The following is a 27,112-nucleotide window of genomic DNA, read 5'->3' as shown; positions in this document are numbered from 1 at the left end:
ACTATATAAATATTTATTCTTCCCCCCCCTGAAATGAGTAAAGAGAATTATGTATTTGCTAGAATTCTTTAGTTCAAAGTGGTTTATTTGTTGGTTGAAGGCAGTTTGGTTTCAGAATGATCTATATGCTTATAGTAATTATAGTAACTAATAGATTTAGCATCATTTTATGACTATTCAATAAAAAGTCAATACAAAGAAGGAAAACTCTGCATACAGACTCCAAGACCACTTGTAAGAAGTTAATATAATTCCAAAAGAACAGCATAAATATGGAAAATTGAAGGAAGGGGTTGGGTTTATTAAGGAAGGTGAGAGCTCAACATTTTTTGATTGCATGAGTTCATAAAACCCCACTCTCTAGAATCCCAAATTAGGGCAGCCATCCAGAGAGGAGAGGCATGGAGCTGAAGAAGGATGGTGGTAATTAGGAGATCACCCACTTCTTGAGAGTCCAAAACTTCCTCAACATTTCTGATCACTGGGGTGGAACACTCAACCTCCAGGCTGGGTTTGAAACTTGTCTAACTTGTACAGGACCAGATTTGTGGAAAGTAACTCCACCTTTGTTGTTATTCAGTTGTTCTTCAAATGTGTCCAAGTCTTTGTGACCCCATTTGGAGTTTTCTTGGCAGAGATACTGAAGTGGTTTGTAATTTCCTTTGCCAGTTCATTTTACAGATGAGGAAACTGAAGAAAACAGGGTAAAGTGAGTAGCACAGGGTCACACAGTTAGTAATTGTCTGAGGCCAGATTTGAACTCAGGAAAATGAGTCTTCCTGCCTCCAGACCCTACACTCTACCCACTGAATTACCCAGCTGCCCAATTATACCTTGGGTAAAATTTATAAGCAGCAGAGTGTGATTATTCAAATCCTCCAATGATATCAGTGATCTCTACTGCTTACCAGTGTGTCTAAAAGTTGAAAGTAGTGGTGTGTCCCCTTTGTATGGGACTCTGCTTAGTGGAAATTTTACTAATGAGAGAAATATTGTTCAATCAAGCTTTGAGAGAGATGATACTTGGAATGCATTATCTTGGAGGAATTCCAATCATTTTGAGATCTCAAGAAACAGAAAAGGGTTCAGTAACAACTATACATAAAAAGTCAAAATGAATGATTCTAAGAAAAGGTATAGCAGGCTAATTTTGTACCTAAGGCAATGTCATGTTTGAGATAATAGGTGATATTTAGGTAATAATGCATTTAATTTTTTTCTGTATTCTTTGTTGTAGGCACTTTTGTATCATCTTTATTACATCTCAGAATTTGAATATATCTATATGACCTGCTGGAATTGTGAGAGTCTTTGCTATAATACTTATCATTTGCATACATATACACTATTTATATACATATATGTATATACATGACAAATATTATAGTAAAGATTCTCACAATTCAAGTAGCTGAATCCTCAGAAGTTCAAAGTTTCCACTTGGATACCTGCTTTCATTTCCAATTTACATAAATCTAAGTGAAAAATATCATTTCCCTGAGCAAAACCGACTTCCCTATTTCTGCTCCTGGCATTACCATTTTTCTATCAGCCAGACTAAAAATCTTGGAGTCATCCTGGATTTCTTCTTCTCCCTCACCCCAGCTGTCTATTCAAATATGGAAATTACCCATTTCTAATTTTCATCATGTCCATCCTTCCTTTCTGTTCCCAATGCTACCCAATGCTACAATAGTTTAAGCCATTCATAATGAATGTGAAAATCTTGCAAAACCTTCCTAACCGATGCCCAATCTCCAGTGTCTCTCCCCCCCCCCAATTACTCTACACACTCCTATGGGATTCATTTTTTCTATTAATCACATCCCTCCCTTACTCAAAAGATTTTATGGGTCCTCATTGCATATAAACTAAAGTAGAGATTCCAGAGCTGTTATTTAAAGCCTTCTACCATGTGGTCCCAAACTACTTTTCCAGCTGTATTCTTTCCATACAAATTCATATCCAGTCACACTGAATAATTTTCACTTCCTGACCCTGTTTAATGGTCTTATCTAGGCCTTTTATTAACTTACTCTTTTTCCTCTGCCTGGAACACCAGATTAAATTCTCAGGTAGGTAGTATAGTGGCTAGAGTTCTTGATCTAGAGTCAGAAAGACTTGAAATCAAATTTAATCTTGTACACTGACCCTGGAAAGGTCACTTAAGTTGTCTGCCTCAGTTTCCTCACTTAGCCTTCTCTGATTCCTCTCTAAGGAAGTTTTCTCTGAACTTTTAGAGTATTAATGTCTTTACCATTCATAGATATCTGTAAGATGTTTATCTAGGCTATTACTGGACATGGATTTAGGAAGATGAGTTCAAATCCAGTCTCAAATACTTTACTAGCTGTGAGACCTCAGTAAGTCATTTAACCCTGCTTACCTCAGTTTCCTCATCTGTAAAATGAGCTGAGAAGGAAATGACAAACCTCTTTAGTATCTTTTCCAAGGGAACCCCAAATGGGGTCATGAAGAGTCAGACAGAACTGAACGATTGAATAACATGGAACTATGTGGGTGGGTCTGTGTTAACTCTGCTAGTCTTAAAAATGAACTCCTTGAAAGTTTATGGAGTATCTTATGCTTATATTTTCCCACAGTTCTTTGTATTAAGTAGGTGCTAAATAAATATCAGTTGGATGAATAAACATATGAATGAATGAAAAATATTTGCTAAAGTAATTCAGAATAAGGAACACAGGGGTGAATGAGGTTAGTATGGGAAAACTTTATGGAAGAGGTGACCCTTGAATAAAATAGCCTACCAGGGAAATAGGGAATGTGAATTATTGAAAAGAAAGAGGGTGGACATTTCAGATAGGGATTGGGGTCTAGACTTAGGCACTGAGTTGAGATGAGCTGGTACAATTTTGTGTTTGTTTGGGGGTGAGGTGTGGGGTGTGGGAGGGGGAGGATTATAGCAAGAAGATTGTCTTGATTCTAAAATGATGAAATGAGATAAATATTAGAAGTATAATACGAGGGGACTTTTGATTTAATCGTCCAAATAGAAGGGAGCCATTGTAGATTCCCCACAATCTTAGTGATATGATCTAAATTTAAGGGTTTTTTTTGGTTGGGGGGTGAGGGTACAGTGTAGGAATCATTAGAAGACATAGAAGTAGCTGGTTGTAATGTTGCCTAACTTATTTTTTGCAGTTGAGGAGTCTGAGGCTGGTAGATCTCTTGAGCTCTGGGATTCTGGAACAAAACTAACCATGATTCCTTCATTGATACAGAGATCTGATGATCCCCCTAAGGAGGGATAAAGAGGAAATATAGCAGCCATGCTAATCATTAATGGGACTGAATTCATGGTCATTGCACTTCCAATCTGGTTGAGATAGCAAGACTTGGCTCCTAAAATAAACAAATGAATGAACACATAAATAAGAAACAACACCAGAAGCAATAACCTCAAAACCTCCCCAAACAGTCAAAGTGGCAAGGGGTGGTGAAAAGGATAGTCATAGGAGGAAGGAATTGCAAGTTTGTGCTCACTAGGTAAATTTCCTCCTTGGTGAGATTAGAATCCATTTAATCTCTAACAAAGGGAGATTTACTCAGCCCTACATAGCAGGGGAAAGATACTCAACAAGAATTTTCAGTGAGGAATCAGCTTCCCTCCCTTTGAATTGCTCATGATTAGGAGGTGAAGTATCAGGGAGTTACTGAAGTTCTTCATGGCTTTTTTAATAACACCAGGCTAATTTTCAAAATCCCTTAATCTCTGGAGCCAATTACTTCTTCAAGGCAAGTTTCAACAACTTTTAAAGAAAAGAAGCCCAGTCCACTCTCATCTCCTACCATGGTGGGAGAAGGATGGAAAGTGGCTAAAATCTGTGTGACCCTAGATGAAGATATTAACCTTTTTGTGCCTCAGTGTCCTCATGTGGAAAATGAGGTGAATGAAGGTCCATGAACTTGGAAAGGAAAAAAGAATCACAACTTCTTTTTTCACTAACCTTTTAGTAGAAACTTAGCATTTCCTATTATTATTCCTATTCCTAAATTCCTATTATTCCTAAGAAATTTTTCTGGAAAAGAGTCCATAGACTTTCTCAGAATGCCCAAGGGGTCCAGGATATAAACAAAGTTAAGAAATCTGGTAGGTAGATACTCTATAAAGTCCTTTAAAACTCCAAAACCCTATGAATCTAGAGTTTAGGAGAACCATAAGTCAGTCAGTCAAACTTTGGAAAGTACCTACTCTGGGACAGGCACTTTTTTAAGTCCTAAGAATACAAAGAAAAGTGAAAGATAGTTATATACTCGAAGAGGCTACAGTCATATGCAACAAGCCATGGACAGGATAAAATGGAAATAATCAACAGAGAGAAGGTGTTTGAATCAAGGAGATCCAGAAAGGTTGCTTGTAGAGGTTGAATGTTAACTGGAACTTGGAAGAAGTAAGGCAAGTTGAAGCATGCAAGGTCTAAAAAGACTGGAAATATAGGGGGAAAATCAGGATTATGGTACACAATGCTATACAGAGAGTTTTATAAGTTAAGGGGTAAGATGTTGCTGGGTTAGAAAAGGGCTCTCAGTAGTAGGAGTGTAAGCCTGGGAAAGGACAAAACTAAGAGGTATTGGGAAGGAAGAAAGAATGGGGTACAATAACTAGCATTTATATAAGGTATTAAAGTTTATAAAACACTTTACAAAAATGATCTCATTTCATTCTCACAACAATCCTGAGAGGTAGATGCTATCATTGGCCCCAATTTAATAGATGGTGAAACTGAGGCAGAGGTTAAGTGAATTAACCATGGCTAGGAGTGTCTGAAGGTGAGCTTGAACTGAGACCTTCTGGATTCTAGGTGCAGGGCTATATTCAAGGGTCTACCCTAGTAACTAATTGGGGATTGAGAGGTCTACCAGGAGTGACTCATTTTCCTCTTGAAAGATGTTCTGGATGCCTCCTTCAATTTCATTTAAGAGTACTTCAATCTTGTTTCACTTCATGGGAAGTGAGAGATTGAGAGATAAGGAGAAAGCATTGTGACTTGCCTTGGGTCTAGTCCTTGCCCATTCAACCTCCAAAGTATAGTATCATCTAAAGGACTTGGCAGTTTATTGGACATGAATGTGGAGTGGGGATGAAGGCAAGAGTTTTAGGGTTTTAAAGCCTTGGAAAACTAGAACTGTGGTGTTACTGGAGAAATTGGAAGCTAGGAAAAGAAATTAATTTGGAAGGAGAGAAAATGATGAAATCTCTTTGGAGCCAAACTGTCCCTGGGCATAGAATGCTTTTCCCCCTTAATTCTACTTCTTGAGATGCCTAACTTCAAGGCTCACTTTGAGAATTCCTTCTCACAGAGGACCTTTCTTGAGTGTCCCTGATGTTACTGCTTATCCTCTCCCCAACATCTTTTGTTTTTACTTTGAATATATTTTCTATTTGCTAATTTAGAGATTTGTTATAATCTAAACCTATTTTTTCACATTGTGGAATGTAAATTCCTTACAGACTAGGTCTGATTTCTTTTTGACTCTGAACCACTAGGCCAGAATAGTGCCTAGCCACAATTTAAAAGAAATGCTTCCTGAACTGAATTCAATTTGAACTGGAGAATTGTTGTGCACAAGGACATGATAGTACATAAAAGAAGGGAAGTTCTGCAGGGGAGTAGAAATAAGGAGGTGAATTTTGACTGAGACTTGGACTGGGGATTTAGCTTTGGAAATCATTAGTATGGAGCTGAGAGTTGAAACAAACAGAGAGAGAGAGAGAGAGAGAGAGAGAGAGAGAGAGAGAGAGAGAGAGAGAGAGAGAGAGAGATTTTGAAGGTGACCTTTTGAAGGTGAGAAGATTGAGAGATGAGAACAGAGAGTTCAGGACTGAGTCCAAGGGTAAATATTAGAGCTGGCCTAGTCAAAGTAGGTGACTGTCCACATGTTTGCAATTTCAGGAATGCTGGGAAATTCTTGCCCAAATAAATACCTCCCACTGACACACTTGAAGCTTGATATTTCACGGAGAGCTTCATTCCTTTACCTCAAGAATCCAGATTTCCTTTTCTCAGATACTCAGTCAATGCACAATTTCACAAAATAAAAGCTCAAAGAGATTTCCTGATTGTTACTGATAGATTAAGATGCAAATACTCATGAGAATGGAACATGAACTTAATTTATTAGACACTTACCCCTTAGTGTGAATTAGTGTGTCAGTTCCTTTGCAGTAAATAGTTTTTGACAGGGAAGGGAATAGGGACCATGAGGTTTCAGAAAGAGGTGTATGTAGAATAGCAGTATGCACAGATGATTTTCAGATCAGAGTACAAGCAAGAATTTTGCTCTTCTCCATGCATCATTCTCTCTGTTTCCTCCTCTCTCTCTCTCTGTCTCTCTGTCTCTGTGTCTCTGTCTCTGTCTCTCTCTCTGTCTCTCTCTCTCTCTCTGTCTCTCTGTCTCTCTCTCCTCTCTCTCTCTCTCTGTTCCAACTCTCACCTCTACGTGAGTGATTTCCAAAGTTAAATCTCCAGTTCAGACCCCAATCAAGATTCACCTACTTATTTCTACTCCACAACCAGATTCCCCTTTTTGGACGTACCATCATGGCCTCATTCTGCAAAATACTGCTATCTTTTTGATCTCTGTTCCTCTTTTTACTGATAAAATTAGTATTAATAGCAAGTTAGACAAGACTTAATGACAACTTGGGAACCAGTATGGGAACTAGCCACAATTGGGAAAACTGGTTTGCTGAGTCCCTGCCAGGACTCTGATCTATTGGGTTACCTTAACTGCATTTTCTCTGACAAGGAATGGATTATCAGGATTATGTCAGTTCAGTAACCTGTATGGATTAAGGAAGGAACCACTGGGCTCTTCAGGCAGCATGAATCAAAATTTAAGTATTTTCCAAGCACAAGGTTTATTAGATGTTGGTCAGGAACCCAGGATGGGACAAAGAGGAAAGACAGATATACATGTTCATTTATTAGCCTTTCTGATGACAGTCAGGTGGTACAGCTGATAGAATGCCAGATGTGACTTCAAATCCAGTCTCAGATACTTACTGTGTGAATCTGGGCAAATCCTTTTACTCCTTCCTGTCTCAGTTTCTTCGACTGTAAAGTGGGGATAATAACAGCATCCACTATCCAGAGTCATTTTTGAGGATCAAAAAAACCCCACCAGAAAATGAGATAATTTTTTGTCACAGTGCTTAACCCATTACCTAATACTGTAGATATTTAGAAAATGCTTATTCCTTTATTCACCTTGCTACCTTAGTAGCAGAATGTGGACTCAATATCTTATTCATTGAACAATTAGAAATAGAAAAAGTATGTAATATGTGCAATTGCTGGGAATACAAAAGCAAAGCATAAAGGGAAACTGGGGGAAATGAAGAGAGAATTTAGGTAGTCAATACAGAGTTGAAGCAGGCTGGAAGATGAGCTAGAAGTAAAGAGTGAGTTGTGTGGCTAAGTCTTTCATAATATATTGTGCCCTGACTAGGATTTACCAATCATAATTTTTTCATTTGTTGCAATAATTCAATAATTTCCAGATATATATATATCCTTTCTACATTAAAACTCTCCCTTGTGGGTGGGAGGAAGGCTGAGAATTCAGAAGTCAAGGTTTTAAAAGTGACTGTTGAAACTTATTTTTGCATGTAACCAGAGAAAAATGAAATAAAATAAAAGTACAAAATAACTTCCTCTCTTTAATAAATATTTATTGAACATCTCATGAGCAATGCCCTAGATATTTTGGAGGATACAGAGAAAGATAAAGGCCTGTTTTGAGTGTCTCTCTTGGTAAAAAAGAAAAAAACATACATGAAATGTAAAATAACAATGTAAGGCAATTACAGGGAGTCAGAAGGTCTATACTACCTTATGTTAGGTGTCTATACCTTTGGCTTTCTCAGCAATTGCTTTTACCTTCTCTAACTCATTTGATAGATGAAGAAACTGAGGCAAGTGATTTATCCAGGGTCACCCAGGGTGACATCTAGGGTCATCCAGCTAGTAAGAGTCTGAGGCAAGTATGAATTGGAATTGTGTGATGCTTTCCTTGAGGCATAGTGAAGAGTGGAAAATATGCTCCTCACTTAATCATCCTGGGTTCACATGGGAGTAACTGGGCAGTGACCTAGATCATAGTAAAATGAGAATATATGGTTGGAGAACCCAAAGTTTACCATTAATGAGTAAGTTCACTATTGCTAAATGGAGGAATCAATTTTGTTTTAAAGACTTGGCTAGCCCAATCAGATCACCAGGGAAAGTGTCTTCTAGAATGCTACCTTTGAGTAGGATCATTCATGTAGGTTGATGTACATGATGCTGTTGATCATACACTTACAGATAGCTAGGATATTTTTAGATGCACTTTTAATGACCTTACTGATAATGCTTCATTTACTCTTTTCTCTTGTAAATAAATGTGCTTAGAAAAACAGACTTGTGGTCTACAATGTGTGATAAAGGCTAAGGGAGGAAATAAAAGGTGTTAAATTCCAAAAACAGGGTACCTAGGTATGGTACTTTTTACCCATGTTGAGGAAATTATGGTTCGGGACTGAAACCAAAACAACACGGTGAAATAGACTTGGAAAAACCAGGAGAAATGGAGAGAGAACTTAGGTAGTCAACACAGAGGTGAAGCAGGCTGGAAGATGAGCTAGAAGTAAAGAGTGAGATTTGTGGAGAAATGGATACCTTTATAATGTGGGCATCAGTTTCCTCATTTGTAAAATTTGAAGATTAGACACAATGATCATTTTTGACTCTGTCTAGATTTAAATTTATGGTCCTGAGTAGCAAAGAGGCAGATTTTGGCTTCAGGTAAGGAAAAATCTAACAATTAGAGCTAACTGAAAATGGAATATTTTCTATTTTGGAAGGTTATTTGAAAGGTTGATGGCAATCAAAGTGTTGTAAAGGGGCTTTCATTGTCAGATGGCATGTCGAATCACAAGGAACCTTTCACTTCTGAGGTTCTGTGATTCTGTGATATGGGGTCCTAGAGGGGAAAGAGCACCCTGTCTCTGGTTTCCTTAGGTTTTTTAATACATGTCTGACCCTGTTTGTTTTACACAATAGCACGAAGGTAAAATTTCAAATTTGTTTTCATTGCTGTCTACCTTGTCTAGTTATCGAATTTCTGTTGATCTTCTTTGAGTGGCACTTTTGTATTGTGTTTGTCTTGGCAGTCTTCTGGATTCTTTGACCAAAGACTGCTGGAATCAACCTCTAATTAATTTTTTTCTCCCCTCTAACTAAATTTTGAGAGCTGTTTGCTAAATTTTCCATGGGAACATTTGTATCTCAGAAATCAACAACTGCTGTTAATCAGGGGTGACTTATTATCTTCTTGATTGCATAAACTTAAGAAAGTATTAATAAAGCAGATTTAAATTTAAACCTATGTGCATTTTTTCCCCCTGGAGACTCTGATTGTATGACATTTACCTGTAGGTACAGGGATTGTTTTATAAACATTGCTTTAGCTCAGTATGAATAAAGTAGACTTGGTTGTTTGTTGTTGCTGAGTTGTTTTCAGTCTCATCCAACTCTTCCTGTTCCCACTCAAGGTTTTCTCAGCAATTGCTTTTACCTTCTCTAACTCATTTGATAGATGAAGAAACTGAGGCAAGTGATTTATCCAGGGTCACCCAGGGTGACATCTAGGGTCATCCAGCTAGTAAGAGTCTGAGGTCAGATTTGAATTCAGAAAGTTGTGCGTTCCTGACTCTTGGTCTGGTGCTTTTATCTATTATGCCGCCTAGGGGAATGTAGCTAGTATAGGGGTGATGCCCAGGAAAGAACTAAGGAGCTGAGGGATTGGAAGTCACAATAAGGATGAAGAACAAAGTTAAGGGACAATGATCAGAGTTCATAAAGATGAAAGTGGATCGTTTATGAGTTATGTTGAGAGATCAAGATTATGACAATCTCTGAAGTGAGGTAAAGAAGGAGGTCTCTGGAAATGAGCCAGTTGGGCTAAGAGTTTTAAGGGAAATAAGGGTGTTTATCAGTATGAATGCTGAAGTCCCTTCATATATGAAGGCAGGTGTTGGGAAGGAGAGAATGACTGTGAGCTAGGCATGGAATTCCATGAGGAAAGGAGAGCATCCCAGGGTTTGGGAGAATTTTGATTGGTTGATAGATGGACAATGAGTGAATTTTCATCTCCTTGACCAGGGAATCAGGAAAGTATAAAATTACTGGAAAAGGTGTCCAGAGAGACTGTCATTAGGAAGGAACTAGTTTTCACTAAGAAAAAGCAGATAAAGGAGGGGAAAGAACAATGTTTAATATGAAAGCAACTTTGTTACCTATGGGGCAAGCATTCCAGAGAGCACGGGTGGAAGAGGTGGGAGCCTAAGACCAAGACCCTGGCTGTGAAATTGGTTGAGGGAGAGGGAGAAAAGGGAGAGGTCAGTGAGGGATGTAGATCAGATTTGAGTGACAGCCTATAGGATGGGAGGACTTTGACAGGATGGGAGCTTTTTATTCATTAATGAATAAATTCAAGTTAGCATCTCCAGGGGCTTGACTTCAGTCAAAGAGACCAAGTGGGGTGAGCTACTGGACTGATGGTCCAATTTCCACCCTTCTTACCCTTAAGTTTTGCTATCTTGATACTTTTGACCTGTGGTTCTATAATTGCTTAGCTATTTACTCATTTCTGGTGTGTTTTTACATCCCATTTTGCCCAGTCTTGCCACACTTGCCATTAGAAGTATTTTGCTCTGTCAAGGTGAAGTCTGCTCAACTCCATAAAAGCTATGAATCTCTTCTGGAATAACACAATGAAAATGTGTTATTTAACTTCCAGAAGTCAGTCAACCATGAAGAGAGAATAGTAATATGAGATCCAAGGAATAAACCAGTGTAGCCATAGAGAAGAGCAGGGAAAAATGATTTTAAGGTGAACTTGGACTTCACATGCTAAATTTGATCAACAAGCATTACATGAAGAACACTGTCCTTGAAGTCAGATCTGAGTTCCTGAACTTAAAAATGTTGGGTCTTTGCTCTGCCTCTACCTCTTGTAATGCTTGCATCTTTTTGAGAAGTCATTTAGCTTCCATTAAGTAGGAAAGTTTCTCTGAATCTCAGCATTCTCATCCATAAAATGGAGAAGCCAATTTTGTGAGGGAAATGTTTTAACTGTAAATATTTATATAAATGTGAGCTACTGGAAATAGGCATGTTACTGGACTCTTCTTCTGAGGTTCACTGCTCATAGGAGCTCATTAGATTCTCTCATGACTGAATATTCCTCTTTTGAACTCAGCTTTGTCTCTAAACCCTTGGTTTGACTTGGAAGATTATCCCTTATGAATCTGATCAAATGAAAACTGAAAAATGTCAGGCAATGTCCTAAAACTACAGGGGAGTTTCTGAGCTAGACTCAGCACACTATTCACTACATTACTTAGCTGCTGCTACTAAATAGGATTGAATAGAAAACCAATTATACAACTGTCACATTATTAAGAAAAAGTTCATAGACCCCAGACTAAGAACTACTGAGTACAATCTCTTCATTTTATACATGAGGAAATTGAGGCAAAGAGAGGTTAACCCAGAGTCACACAAGAAATAAATTACAAGGACAGTATTTGAACCCGGGTGTTCTGATAATAAAGTTGACACTCTTTTCACTGTACCTGAATAGAGCTTCAGGATTCTTGCATTAAGAAATTCATCTCTCATTAACTAATTTATTTTTTCCAACAAGATTGCAAAATTACATCATGATTGCCAATCCCAAGTAAAACGGTCTAATTTTTGGCTTCAAATGTGCTATTTGCTTTAGGGATTGTAAAAGTGTGATCATTATGTGAGAAAAAGGATAATTCTGAGGGTGGGATTCATGAGCCCCGAAAAGGATCCACTGTGTTCTTGGTCTGTCCTGTTGTTGTTCATCCTTCATTCTCAAAGGGGATCAATGATGTCACAGGGTAACTTGCTTTTGAATTACATTTAAGGGAGACAGAGCTACTCAGTCATCAGCCTTTCTTCTTCAGAAACATCAAAGTCCAGTGGTAAGAAAAAAGTTAAGATGATTGGTGCCAGCCTTAGATACAGTGGGTGATCTTGACCTTTCTAAAGTCTTTCCCAGGCCCTAGGCTCTCTGACCAAGGGAGAAGTCCATTAAGGGCCTTAGCAGACTGATATCTTGATGGGACTAGGCCTTTCCTAGCAATTGAATTGTAAAAGACTTAAGGCAGGGACTGTGTATAAATGCCAGAGTCAGTCACCATAGATATAGAGCTGGAAAAGAGCTCAGAGGTGTAACACACACACACACACACACACACACACACACACACACACACACACACACACAAACAGAGCAGCAAAAAGAAAGAATTCCAGCTATTTTCCACAGCAGAGAAAATCCGTGAAGCAAAAGTCTGTTGCTGTTTCTTTAGTGAAAGATATTAGTACAATATTTTGTTAATTCTATTCCTTATAAGCAAAGAAAAGTATCTGACAGGATTTGGTTCCTTCCTCCAAAGACTTAAGACACATTGAACTTAAGCACGTAAAAGGTGACCAAATATCCTGCCCTAAAATTAATTTTGTTTAAAGTCATTATAAAATACTTAGGTGTGTCTCTCTTGAATCAGGAAATAACTGCAATGAGGTGCCCTTGGATTATATTTCTTTCCTTGTTTTAGTTTAGGAGATTAAACTTCTGGAGGCATTTGAGCACCATCCATGAGACCTGGATTTTACTTCTTTACTTCTAAAGAAGTTCTTAGCCTGGGCCTCACAGACCTGCAAGGGGTTCATGGCTTGATTTCAACATACCTATGAACTTGATTAGAAAAAAATACAACATACTTAGCTACCTGTGTATTTTATTTTATGCATTTAAGAACATTGATGTGAGAAAGGGGCTATAGATTTCATTAGAATAACCAAGGACATTATACCCCAGAGGGATTCCAACTCAACCAACAATCGCAAAGATACAAGCAGATACAGCACACTTAGGAAGTATTCTTCCTTGTTCAATAAACACAACTTTCCAGTTCATTATTTCCTTTCTTCCTCAATAAAATTAACTTAGTAAGGTAATTAGTAATGAATTTAACTCTTTTTAATATTCTTGAGGATTTATCTTTTCTGAATGGTTCTTCAAAAATCATTCATTTACGCATAAAACAACAACAAACAACAAAAACCAAACCAATAGCTACAACTGGCTGTTGTCCTTTGTTCTTGACCAAAATGACATCACTATGTTGGGATCAAGGTGCAGTGTGTCCAGCTGTGGCTGGTCGTAGATCAGGCACAAATAGTCTATGTGAACATTTGGATTAAAGATGTCTCTAAAATTACCCATATTCCATTTCCTTTTTTCTGCTTTGCTCATGGAGCATAGTGACTTCTTTGATGTGAGCACATTATGTTGGGCAGTTCTGTGCCAGTGTCTCCCATGTTTCGTGATTAATTTTAAAATTCTTCAAAGGGAATCTTGAGTGTGTCCTTGTATCACTTCTGCTGATCTCTGTGTGAGTGCTTCCTTTGTAGGAATTCTCTGTAAAATAGTCTTCTAGATAAATGCACATTGGCATCATACGACCACAACTAAAAAAGACTGAACATCTAGAATGTACAAAGCACAGTGCTATGCATGAATGGGGACAGAAAATGAGTAAAATCTAGTTTCCCCTCCTCAAAGATATGGAAGTTTAGCATTGGAGCATGTGGTAATAAGTATCATAAGAGAGGTAGGTGGTGTGCAGAGTTTTAGGGAAGTTCAGAGAAGGGCAAGATTATTTCTAGCTTCATGGAGGAGGAAGTTTTATACCAGCTGAGCTTTGAAGGTTTTTAACAGTGGAAATGAAGAAAAGCATTCTAAGAAATGGAAACATTTGTACAGATGCCCAGAAAGGAAGACTCTTGGTGTGTGATTGTGCTCAATAGTCTTTGTGGTTGTTTCAGTTGTATCTAAGCCCCCAGTGTAATTTGGTGCCAAATGAGTATTTAGGAATCTAGATTTCATTGCTAGGCAATGAAGAATTAAGAAGAGGGCAGTGACAATAGCAAAATAAGAATTTTAGGAAAATTACTGAATCAACAGGGTGCTCCTTTGGGTACTCATAAAACAATATCTACATTTTTTCAGGTAATTTCACAATTTACTTTGTAAAACTCTTTTTACACATGATGCATTCTTATTAGACCATAAGCTCTTTGGGAGAAAGGTCTATTTTCCTTTTTTTTTTTTTAGGATTTTGCAAGACAAATGTGGTTAAGTGGCTTGCCCAAGGCCACACAGCCAGGTAATTAAGTGTCTAAGGCAGGATTTGAACTCAGGTACTCCTGACTTCAGGGCCGGTGCTCTATCCACTGCACCGCCTAGCCGCCCCTATTTTCCTTTTAGAAAAAAAAAATCCTTTGATTTTTCACTAAGTAGAGATTTGATATTTTTAATTGAATCAAAAAAAGGATAGGTTGCATTTCTTTTTTTTTAAACAAGGGGTTAAGAGTGACTCGTCCAAGGTCACAAAGCTAAGCAATTATTAAGTGTCTGAGGCTGGATTTGAACTCAGGTCCTTCTGACTCCAGGGCTGGTGCTCCATCCCACTGTGTCACCTAGCTGCCCCCTAGCTTGCATTTCTTATAGGTTTTGTAACTTCAAAAAAATCCAGAAAAAATATTATAAACTTTAAGGTTTTCAAATGTAAATTAAAATAACCTGATATTCTCCATAACCATCATTTCAGGCATTTTGAATTTTGAAAAATTGTAATGAAACCCCACTAAAATATCACAGAACCCAATTTTATCATCATTGAGCAGCTTGTCTAAGAAATAAGTTAAATGATTGCTGACAATGTTCAGATGATTCTCTCTCTCTATATCTACCTTTCTCCTTAACCCCATTCCTATATCACTAAATATCACTAATGAACTCTATTTGCATTCTCCATTGGCATCCCAAATGCATCTTGTCCAAAGTGGAGCTCATCATCTTTGTTCTAAAATCTTCCTTTCCTTCAATTCTATTCAATTGAATTAAATTTTTTTTGGTACCTACTCTGTGCAAGACCCTGTACTAGTCAATATATGAATATTAAAAATAAAAAAGATTCTATATATAGATATAAAAAAGGATATAAAAGAAATACACAGATGAGTAGTATATAAAGAAAAACTGAGATGAGAGAGAGCACCACTCCTCATCATTTCCCAAATCAGGTTTATAACCTAGGAGACCCCCTAGTATGTTCCTCACATACTTTTTTACATTCCACATCCAGTTAGTTGCCAAATCTTGTTCATTTAATTTTTTGATATGTTTTGTATCCATACCTTTCTCTCCATCTGTATGACCATAATCCCTTATCAAAATCTCATGAATTATTATAATTCATCTTTAATTAGTCTAATTAGTCTCCCTGCTTCAATTCCTTCCCTTCATCTCCAATCCATCCTCCATAGGACTGCTGAAATAATGATCTCCCTGTGGAGTAGATCTGAGCATGTCACGACTACAACAACAACACAGCAGCAACACAGACTGTGGTGATTTACCATTGCTATTAGCATAAACTTCTCATTCTGGTATTTGAAACCCTCTGCTAACTGACTTCAATCTAAGACTTTCCAGTCTTAGTTTATATTCCTCCTTTCTATATTCCTATTAAATTGGACTACTAGCTGTTCTTTGAATGTGGCATCGTATCTCCTACCTCCAAAGAAACTGTCCATCCCACTTGGAATGTATTCCTTCCTCTACTTCTTAATTGAATCTTTCTAAATCCTTATTCTTCGTCAAAGTTGCCTTCAATTACTTCCTCCTTAGTGGCAGCTGATCTAATAATCTGTCTTTTCTTAAATTGTGTTCTTGTATTACTTCTCTGAGGACACTTTCTAAGCCCTATTACCGCCACCCTCAGTAAAATGAAAGAACCTTGAGGGCTGGGGACTTTTCATTTCATATTTCTTTATAGCCCTAACCCCCAGAACAGTACACAGTCATAAAAGTGGATGTAGAAGATACCTCATAAATGTTTGTTGAATTGGATTGTCATTCTTTCATACTCATAATGGAAGCCAGCGGTTACATTACTTGGAGTAAATCTGTTCTCATGGCAGATTATAAAGAAACCAATTGCTCTTCAAACAGTTAAACTCAGAGCAAAACCAGCAAGAAACCCAGTATTAGTTTTTCCAATCTATTGGATTAGATCATGGGTTATATCCGTGGGGATTAACTTTTTCTGTATTCAGAAAATGGGGCATATTGAAAATCAATTGAGCGAAAATGCTCAGGAGAAGGTACGTTGGATAGGGTCATTCAACAGCTCATCAAAATACTCTGCCATCTTTAGAAAGTTGAAGACCTCAGGATTGTGCTTTCCATCATTTAACACTTTCCTTCTTTTCTTCTAAGAAAGTATGCTGGATTTGGAATTAGGGGACTTGGATTTGGATCTTGATCACCATTTCTTCTAAAATTAAGAGGGTTGGACTAAGGTTCTTAATCATAAACCTATGATTCTGTGATCCTGAATACCTGAACTAGCCATGCCATGGTGGCAAGACAAGCCTGCAGAACTAGGCTATAACTTGGGGCAGATACATTCATTACTCTTCCCAAATGTAGGTTCATATCAAATTAAAATTAAAGTAGAGGCAAGAGATAGGGTACACTAAATTTCTTATGAATCCATTTTTACTAGTCTCTGCTAGATTTCTTTTAGACTCTTGGCAGATCTGCTGAATCTATAAGAAATAAATCAAAGGAAACAAAGTTCAGAAGCTGAGTGTGAGCTCTTGGTCCTGAGCAGCTAATACATGTTGACTGATTGATTGAATTGGGGGGTGATACTTGTGACTACTACCTCATTGGTATCTTCTCCGTCAGAAGGAGTGCTAAGGTATTGAAAGATGTTTGGATTATTCTTTGCAGGGGTAGGGACATTAGCCTTTAAGTATGCTCTATAAGTCCTGGCAATGATTGACTATTAATGATATGCAAACAGAACAACTAGAAGGAATAAAAAGAGGGAGAGTATTTTAAGCAGTTGAAAAAAGGGTTGTGGTCTCTGGGGGCCACTGATAATCCTTGTCCTCATTGGTTTCATTGTTCGGTCCCACTGAGTCAGGATAGCATTTCTGGCTCCATCCCACTTCCCTGGTCCAGTTAGACGGAACTGGTAAGGGCTGCAGGGTCCAAAGTAAACTTCCACCGCCAGTTTGGGGTCTGTTAGAAAAAGCCACAATACATTGGGCTTTATTCCTATGAAGGAGGCGATTTCATCCATGTATGTGATGTAGTCGGTCTGTAAAGTCTGACTCTGGCCAAAGCTTGAAAGAGAAAAGAACATTGGAGTAGACTTAGAGATGCTACCCAGAAGCACAACTTATCACATGGTTGAGGCAGTTACATAGGACAGTAGACTGAGCACTGGATCAGGAGTCAGGCATCTCTGATATTAGCTATATATCCCTGTGCAAGTCATTTGACCACTGTTCTGCCTCAGTTTCCTCAGTGGGCAGCACTGACCTCACAGGGTTGTTATGAGGATCAAGAGAGATAATGTTGGTAAAGTCACTGCAGTGTCTGGCACCATAGTAGGCACTTAAATTTTTATTTCCTTCCCTTCTCCTACCTTCATTATTCTATAGCAGATTGAGAAACTAAGAAAAGGTCTATATTCTGGACAGTAATTAATAAGTGACTAAATCAGAGATAACAAAGGTAATTAAATTCCACAAATAATCTCTACACTACCAACCTCTTCTCCAGAAGAGTTAATGCATATTTCTTTCTTTCCACTCCCTTAAGCATGGCTAGTGAATAGAATGCTGACTTTAATTCCAAATAGTTTGCAATACACTAACACTCCTTCTGGCTTAGAAGATACCGATGAGGTAGCAGTCACAGGTATCATACCTAGTTCAATTAATTAATCATACAATTAGGATATATTAGGTGCCTGGGACTAAGAGCTCACACTCAGTTGCCAAATTTTTTCTTTGATTTTTTTAAAAAATAGATTTAGCAGATCTGCTAAGAGCCTAAAACATAGTTCAAATAAGGTCAGATCTTACTTCTGATATTCAGATGCAGGTCATTGAGTCTCTTTAAACTCAGTTTTCTTATCTATGAACTGTGGTTAATAATTTGTTGTTTAGATACTTCAATTATGTCTGACCCTGTGACCACATATGGGTTTTTCTTGCAGTGGTTTGCCATTTACTTCTCTAGGGAATTTTACAGATGAGGAAACTGATGCAAATAGGATTAAGTGAATTGACCAGAGTCACACAGCTAGTAAATATCTGAGGATGGATTTGAACTTAGAAAAATGAGTCTTCCTGATTCAAAGTCCAATGCTCTAGCCACTGTATCACTTGCCTGTTCTTAGAATAATAATTGTTGCTGTTGTGCTATTTCAATCAAGTCTGACTCTTTATGACCACATTTTGGGTCTTTCTTGGCAAAGTGGTTTGCTATTTCCTTCTCCAGAGCCTTTGAAAGAAAAGGGAACTGAAGCAAATAGAGTTAAGTGACTTGCCCAGGGTCACATAGCTAAGCTGTGTCTGAAATTATATTTGAACCCAGGAGGATGAGTCTTCCTGACTCCAGATCTGGCACTCTATCCACTGTGTCACTTGCCTGCCCCAGGATAATAATAGCTATCTTACTTAACTTACGAGATTGTTTTGAGACTCAAATGAGACAATTAGTGTAAAGGAACTTTAATTAAGCAATCAGTAAAAATTTAATTTAGAATCTACTATGTACCAGGATACAAATGCCATGTATCAGTATTATTTATAATTTATTATTATTATCATCATCATCATTATCATTACTACTACTACTACTACTACTACTACTACTACTACTACTACTACTACTACTACTACTATTATTTCCTGAATTCACAGAATCTGAGTTGGAAAATAATGTTGATTCAATGCCAGTTCCTCAATTTACCAGCTACGTGACTATGGACAAGACCCTTTCAAGACCCTAACCTCCGAGTTAGGTTCCCTGTCTTCTTCAGGGCAAAGTCTAAAAGAGTCAAGATACTTCTTAAGGTTCTTTAGACCTGCCTCCAGCCTTGCTTACTCATCCAGGTGTAATCCATTAATTATTCTTTTGAAACCTTTCTAAAACATCACTTGGGAGGGTCACTCCCTTTCCACAAGCATCAACATGAAAAAAATCATCTAAATATGGAATGTCAAGTCACAAAACTAGTCCCTACCTGAGTCATTGCTATTAATGTGTAGATCTGTTGCATTATAAGGAGCAAAGTAGCACAGGGGAAATCATTCTGGATTTGGACTCATGCTCTAGTTTGAATTCTGCCTCTGCCCCTTACTAGCCAAGTAACAGTAGGCAAGTCACCCAACATCTCTGGCTCTCAGTTTTCTCATCTGTAGAATGAGGAGGGTAGGGCAGATGACTTTGAAGGACCCTTCCAATTCTGTATCTCTATTCCAATATTTTTGGATATGGAATCTTCCTATAGGATGTACCTCTTGAAATGAATCAGCTGGCACTCCCCATAATGTCTGGGGGTATAGTACTGTGTTCTTGTGTGCAGAGTAGACAAAGGATACCTGAAGATACTATTTCCTTACATATACATTAACCTACCTTTTGAGCTTTTTCCCCATTTTCTCATCAATGTCATCCATCATGGCATTGAAAGAAGGCAGAGTGCAAGAACCTAGATAGAAATGGAGAAGGAAATGTCCATAAATGGTATCCCCCAAGTGAGAACTAGTTAAGGTCCTCTTGATATTCCTCTTTCAAGCACTTAGATTATATCCCTGTTGAATCTTTGGGGCCTACCCTGGTGGTGAAAGCAAATGGTAATCAAGAATAATCTGTTCACTTTTAAAACAATACCTGAAAATCATTATCATATTTGTTTTTATACACTCATTATTGCTAGCTGTGACCCCAGGATGTACTATAATCGGACTTCTTACAGTAACACACCCTGTCCTTCACAAGCTATATGTGGTCAAAGGACTGTTTCTCATATTCTCTCTTCCCCTGGTATTCTGCATCCCTAAACACTTCAGACTGCTCTGGTTCTACTTTGAGAAAATCTAGAATCTCAAATTGAAAATTTACAGAATAGATGAATTATAGTTAATCAAGATTCTTCATGTTCCCATGCTATTCATTGCAGGTTTTTCAAATAATGACTTCTTTGATGCATTTAAAAATTGTCTGATTTCCTTGCCACTTTTCGCTAACATCAATTATAATTCTATGATTATATATGTATATATTTTTAAAATTTTACTTGGAAGTATGATTTCTTCCTTGTAGAGAACCTCCTCTGCAGAAATTTCTTTTGCCAGTGCAACTTAGCATCTTAGTTGTCATTTATCTGTAATTTTAGAGGGTTGACTGAAGCACCAAGAGGGTGACTTGCCGCTGGTCACATAAAAAATATGTTTATGGGGATGTGCATACATTGATATATATATATATATGTATATATGAGCCATTTGCTACTATATCTATTTACATATACATACATGTATATAGATACATATCAAGATATTTAGATGCTTATATGTATATATTAACAAATTCTGAAAAAAGAACAAACTCCTGACACACTTTTAAGTCAAATCTTCATTATTAACCTTTTTTCATTAATATTTTACATCTAGAAGTTCTCTCTCTCCTCTCTTTCCCTTTCTCACTCTCTCTCTCTCTCACAGACACGCACAGCAAACACACATAGACAAATACACACGTTTCTCTAAGAAGCAGAATCTAAATCTCACCATTTCTCAGTCATTTTCAAATTTCCATTCCATGCTGTAACCATCTTTCTCTTCCTTCTCCTCCCTCTTCCATTGGAACTTGGATTCTCCCCGAGATCCTGAACTCTGATTAATGAGGCATTTCCTTATCTTGCCTAGAGCTCAACCTCCACTTCACATCCTGGCCATTAAACTCAGCTGAACCCCATTACTTTTTAATTTCTCCTTATGTTCTACTGTCTATCTCATTTAGAATCTAAGTTCCTTGATGACAGGATTGACTTGTTTTCTTATATTTGTATCCCCAGCTCTTATCAATGTGCCTAAAAACAATAAATGCTTTATCATTCATTCATCATTTATTCCTGATTATAAACCCAACCTTCTATTTAAATGTATTCTCTTTATTTATGCTAAATTCACATGAACTCTACAGAGCTAAGAAATGAATAGAAAGCAAGTCATTCTGCAACCTCAGTTTCCTCATCTCTAAAAATGAAGGTGTCCTCTACAGATGAGAGCTGAGAGCAAGGGCATGGTGGAGCAGGTTTGTACAGCCTTTTGAGAACCAATTTAAATTTTTCATTGGGAGCATTAACACCTCAGAAATTGGCAAACATGACAAATCATGTTTAATGGTTATTTTGTTGATTGACTAGACTTAAGAAAGTGACAAAATGGTAATGATGAAGATTTAACTTAAAAGTATGTCATAGGTTTATTTTTTTTTAGGTGGGAAGCTTGTTAAATGTTTACTGGCATTTTGTTGGCTTAAGATATTTTCAGCTCAAACATTTATAGAAAGTGAAATAGATTGAGATTATCCAAGTCCTTCGAGTTCTTGAATAAAATACTTTAGATTCAATTATTATTATTAATTATAGAACATTATAGAATATGAACTTACATTAAAATTATAAATTATAGAATTATAAAATATTAATTATAAAACATTACTAGTAGTCTTAGAATGACAGAAGTCAATTTATTTAAGACATTGCCTTCCTTTATCCAGCTCTTATTTTCTTTGTTTACCCTCAGCAACAGCTATGTAGACCCTGAAGGAAATAGGTTACTAACAAAGGTAGAGTGTGACTGAAAACTAGATAGTGTTTTAAGGCAATCTTCTTTTGAATTATCCTGACTTTTCCTTCAGGATTCATTCATAAATATTATGTGTGGATATGTTTATTCATGCATGTATATGTATATATATATAAACACAAATATACATAATAAAAATTACATATATATAGATATATAGGTACACACAGATGTGGATGTATATATGTATATATGCATGTTTGCATGTATTTATGTGGGCTTCTTCGATCTTCTTCCATTTTATTTTTGAATCCCTGACATGAAAATTAAGGGACTGTCTACCTGTAAGGACTTTAGCCGCCCAGCGTGCTTGTAGGTCAGTTGTAGGGATGGCAGCACCGAGTGACTGGACGAGACCAATCACAGCCAGGGTTGGCTTCTCAAGGGGAGGAGGGAAGATGCCTTTAAACAGTGTCACTTCATTATCTCTGCTTTTGATGATTGAGTCATCAAGGAAAGGGTAGGCGTAACCATAGCCAGTTGCAAAGATAACACAGTCAATGGGCCCAAACTTTGTCCCGTCCTGAAACACTGCAGATGTCTCTGTAAATTCCTTTACGTTGGGCTTGATGGTCACTGTACCACAGATGATGCGGGCTGGAAGTTCATCATTGAACACAGGCTCTTTTCTCAAGGTTCTATATAGAAAGGATAAACAAATGTGCCAGGAATGATAATCCTCCTTTATCTAGGAATCTTATAAAAGTCTATAGACTATGGAGTTAAATTTTAGGATGCAAAAATGGACATTTGGGGTTATAATAATAATGACAATGATAAATATATTTATTAATATGAAACTTACTAAGTATCAAGTACCTACTAGTATCTCATTTGATTTTTACAAATTATATTCCTTTGTGATGATTCTGCTTCTATTATCAATAATAATCCACAATTCTACTCTTAATGTACTTACATAGGTTATTTGCTTGGTTAATCACCAAATGGATGAAAATAAAAAGGGATCAAAGATATGAAAGTTTCTTTAAACCTAAAATCATGGTACAATTCCAACATGATTTTAGATTTCAAGAACCTTTCATATCGTTGATCCCTATTGAAATAAATGGAATAAAAAACAAAATGACAAAATCACAGTTATTGGCTCTAAGAATAGAATAACAAAAAAATAAGAAAAAGGCATTGTGTAAGAGGGTCATGCTTTCTTATTTTAAAAAAGGAATGTAATGGCTTTTTTTCTCTGAAAAATTAAATTCTTTCTTCCTCAAAAGATATGTGGTCAAAAATGTGAATGTTTTCCAAAATAATTACAAATTGAAAATGACCTTTTAAAAACATGTTATAAATCACTAATAATAAGAGAATACAAATTAAAACAATCTTGAGTTTTTATCTTATATTCTGAAAACTAGCAAAGTTGATTCCCCCCACCCCCTTCCAAATAGAAAAATCAATTTTGAAAGAAAACTAAAACACCCCAGTGAAAAATTGAATTGTTCTCAAGAAAGTTAAGGATAGAAACAAAGTTCTAATATACCAGATTATAGATAGCAGCATTCTTTGTGGTAGCAAAGAACTGGAAACAAATTTGGAGCCTACAGATTGAGGAATGGACTGTCTGGATATATATCATATTACCTATCTGATCCTCAAATGGATCTCACTAGCTTGAATCAGATATATGAATAAACAGAGAGTAGTAGTCATAACCATCCCCTCACTTTTTAAACAATATCATACCCATTAGAAGGCATCAGGCCATAGTTCTCATGTTTAAATCGTGAGTTCATCCTTTTAACATATAACCAATCTGAGACAAAGCTAGGAAGAATGTTCCAGAGAAAGTTTTGGAAACGAGTTATGTACACCATATCCCAAGGGTAGCCATCATCCCAAACACGACTCATTATCCAAGAACCACTTCTGGTGCTAATAAAGACCTAGAAAGAGAGAAAAAAAAGAATCAGTGAATCACTGGTGAAGAATAGAAAGGGAACCTTGCAACTATAACCTGGGCAATCTTCATGCATCTCACTCACTCACTTGGATAGAAGTCTCTTTAAAGAAACTCTTGGAGTCAACAGAAGTCCATAGCTAAAACCAGATAGGAGAATATCTAGCATCTTCCAATCCTGAAAGTCCGCCAGCTAGTAGTAGGAACTCAATAAATACTTTGTGAATTAAATTCATTAATAGATTTTAAATGGAATTGAATTAGGCTAAACTAAAATATAATGGGTGTGATGTGAGGGTTTGTTGTCTATATGCTTTTGGAATGGGCTGAGTTCAGAAGAAAATCCCTACCTTCCCCTACAGAGAATTTTTTCTGGATTTGAAAAAGAGCAGTAATCTAGACTGTTTGGAGGTAGGATAGACTAATATCAATAGCATGCAAGACCTTTGGAGGCATTATTTCCTTTGATGCTCACAAGCATTCTGAGTAGCTCATATATTATGATATTATTTTATTTTTTAGTAAACCTATGATTTAATTGATAGAGTACTCAATGAGGAATTCCCTCTCCTACAGACTAATATCTACTTTGCCTTTCATAGTCTTTGAAAGTTGCCTGGACCATTGAAAGGTTAAGTGACCCATAGCCAATATGTAGAGGCAGATTTTAAACCTAGGTCTTCTTGTCTCTTTATCTACTACACTATAATTGCCTTTCATTTTCATTTTGTATGTGAAAAATAAAACCAAACACAGAGAGTCTCTGTGACCTGTTCAAGACAAAAATATTGGAATGTGGTAAAACTGGGACAGTTAACAGCAATATATTTTTTCACATTAAGATATTGCTTTAATAATTACAAAGTATCCATAATTTCATTCAAATCCCCACAAAAATCCCATGGGTCCATGATTTAGATATAAAGGATGATGTAATAAAGAAATTAGAGAAACTTATCAGATCTATAGATAAAAAACTAATTAATGAGCAAAAAAGTGATAGATTCATGAGAGATAAATGGATAAATAAAAATCTTTTTTCTAGACAAAATCAATTCAGCTGCAGATGGTGTTTCAGTTTATTTTTGTTGTTATTGAGTTGTTTGAGTCTTGCCTGGATTTTCTTGACAAAGATACTGAAGTGGTTTGCCATTTTCTTCCTCAGCTCACTGAACAGATGAGGAAACTGAAACAATCATGTTAAGTATTTTTTTTTTTTTGCCCAGGTTCATCCATTAAGTGTCTGAGGCTGTATTAAAGCTTCTCTTGACTCCAGGGGCTGGTGCTCCAACTTCTTAATATTTTTAAAATGAAGGGCCCAAAGAAACCTAACAAACCTTCCAGAGTTAAGGCCCTTATTTTCACCAACATGTGAACTTTTTCTTCTCCTACCCATTCCTCTGTCTCATTGGAAATTCCTTGGGAACAGGAACCATGGCTTGTGTGTTTGTCTTTATATTTTTTACAGGATCTAGTTGTTTCCTTATATATAAACACTTTTCAGTAAATATGTTAAATGACTGAAGGATTGCAAAAATGACAACAAGGGAAGGGAAGTTTCCATGAAAGAGGTATCCTTTGACATAGACCTTCTATTACAGCATCATGTGAGGCTTTCATATATGTGAATCTTCATGACAATACTTACAGAATGTACTTGCTTATTGGTGTACGACTTCACTTAAATATCATATGGAAAACCAATTAGGTTGTAAGAAGTCAAAAGAGTAGATGGAGTTTTTTTTTGGGGGGGGATGACAGGGTATACCCCCATCATTAATCTCTAGCAATGTATTGGCCATATTAGAAAGAGTCTAAGTTCTTTCTGAAAGTTTTTTATTTCCATACCTGTGATGCTGTGTGACTGAGCTCAACAGCAATATCTGATCCTGAATTCCCCAGGCCAATCACAAGTACTCTCTTCCCCTTGAAGGCTTCTGGACCCTTATAGTCCCGACTATGGATATAGCTGCCTTGAAACTTTGCTAATCCTGTGAGAGAAATGGAAAGTAAATTAAATTCCTAGACATTTTCAAACCAGTTTCCTGGTTGTCTCCTCAACCTCCTGCCACTGGATCCAGACGTCACTTTCTATTTTCAGATTTTGCAAACATGCTTCTCTTCCCTACTTTGCTGCCTGTCTCTGATATGTTCCTTTCCAAGATTTTGGAGAGCAGAACTTGACTTCCTTTGTTTGTATTTGTATTTGTATCTCTAATATTTAGCACAGCATCTGGCTCATAGTAAATATTTAATGTGTTTTCATTCATTCATTCATTTGTTAAAGGCATTATGTAGAAATCAAACTATTTTTGGTTGAAGCTTTACCTTTAAGTTCTAGTTGCCTAATAAGTGAAGAAAATCATACCAAGATGCCTTTGCAGGTTGTAGTTTTTGCCAGAGAAGTCAAAGGATCACTAGAAATTGCATATTATTCCATTCAGGTGCTTTCATGATTTCAAATTCTAAATAGAATCTGAAAGTAATATTTTTATGTTTAGTTTTTTTCTTTTGTTCATGGGAGTCATTTAACAAGGCCTGGGGGAAACTGCCCTGAATTTGGAGGCAGACCAAGGTTTGAATCTCTACTTACCACTTGTATTATTTTAAATAGTTACCCCAATTAATCAATCAATAAACCTTTCTTAATACTTATTATTACTGGGTTCCAGGTACTGTGTTAGGAGATACAAAGACAAAAGTAAGACATTAAATTTACATTCTTTCTGAGGGGACAGTAAGTGGATATGAATGTTATAGGATAATCAGAGGCCAAAAATTCTACAAGGATCAGACAAAATTTTTGAAGCTTATCTGGGTCTTGCTACTTGCAATTTAGAGGGACAGAATTTCCTTCTAACCCTTAGAGAAATTGACTGTGATTTACATTTGGGGAGAGGAGATCTACCCACCAGGATTGTTTGGATTTAGTGTGGATAAAACTGAGAGGGTAGCAGGAATAGTAGCCTCAGGGATGACCATCAGGTCTTCCTAAAGAAATCTTGCAATATGTATTCTGGAATTTAGGACTAAATATGGCAAAATGAACTTAAAGCCAAACCTTAGCTTTATGAGACAAAGATCCCAAAGTCTCTCTGATGCCTGAATTAAAGCAACAATCCAAAGAAAGTATTTACTCTTTAATTCTTCCTTCTCCTCCTCCTGTCTGTTGCTAATGTGGTTTTTTCACCATTCTTTTTTTTTTTTGCTTCATGTGAACAATCACCAATTGGTGAATTCCTGTCCTGGATCACCGTTTCTTGAGGAACTCCAATCATGCCCCTCACTTCACTCCTGACTCAATCCTCTCTCCAGAATACCTTCCTCTTCCTCTCTACTT

The 27,112-nt window shown here is 36.9% G+C and overlaps 1 protein-coding gene across 2 annotated transcripts in view; it reads right to left on the bottom strand.

Moving 5' to 3' along the window:
• Positions 1–12,580: 12,580 nt before the first annotated feature.
• LOC141512781 (putative dimethylaniline monooxygenase [N-oxide-forming] 6) overlaps positions 12,581–27,112 on the bottom strand; it is a 36,176-nt gene continuing 21,644 nt past the window's right edge. The window contains exons 5-9 of one of the 2 annotated variants that reach the window (XM_074221990.1): positions 25,621–25,763; positions 23,559–23,758; positions 22,137–22,492; positions 19,618–19,690; positions 12,581–17,205 (exon numbers count right to left, since the gene is read on the bottom strand). In XM_074221990.1, the coding sequence (XP_074078091.1) occupies positions 17,019–17,205; positions 19,618–19,690; positions 22,137–22,492; positions 23,559–23,758; positions 25,621–25,763 (959 nt within the window). In that variant the 3' untranslated portion in view covers positions 12,581–17,018. Of the gene's footprint in view, positions 17,310–19,617; positions 19,691–22,136; positions 22,493–23,558; positions 23,759–25,620; positions 25,764–27,112 lie in introns of both variants that reach the window. The other variant, XM_074221991.1, reaches the window with a different exon arrangement.

The sequence above is a fragment of the Macrotis lagotis genome, chromosome 2 (assembly GCF_037893015.1).
Source record: "Macrotis lagotis isolate mMagLag1 chromosome 2, bilby.v1.9.chrom.fasta, whole genome shotgun sequence".
Taxonomy (NCBI): domain Eukaryota; kingdom Metazoa; phylum Chordata; class Mammalia; order Peramelemorphia; family Peramelidae; genus Macrotis; species Macrotis lagotis.
This window is presented reverse-complemented; position numbering and strand designations above follow the sequence as displayed.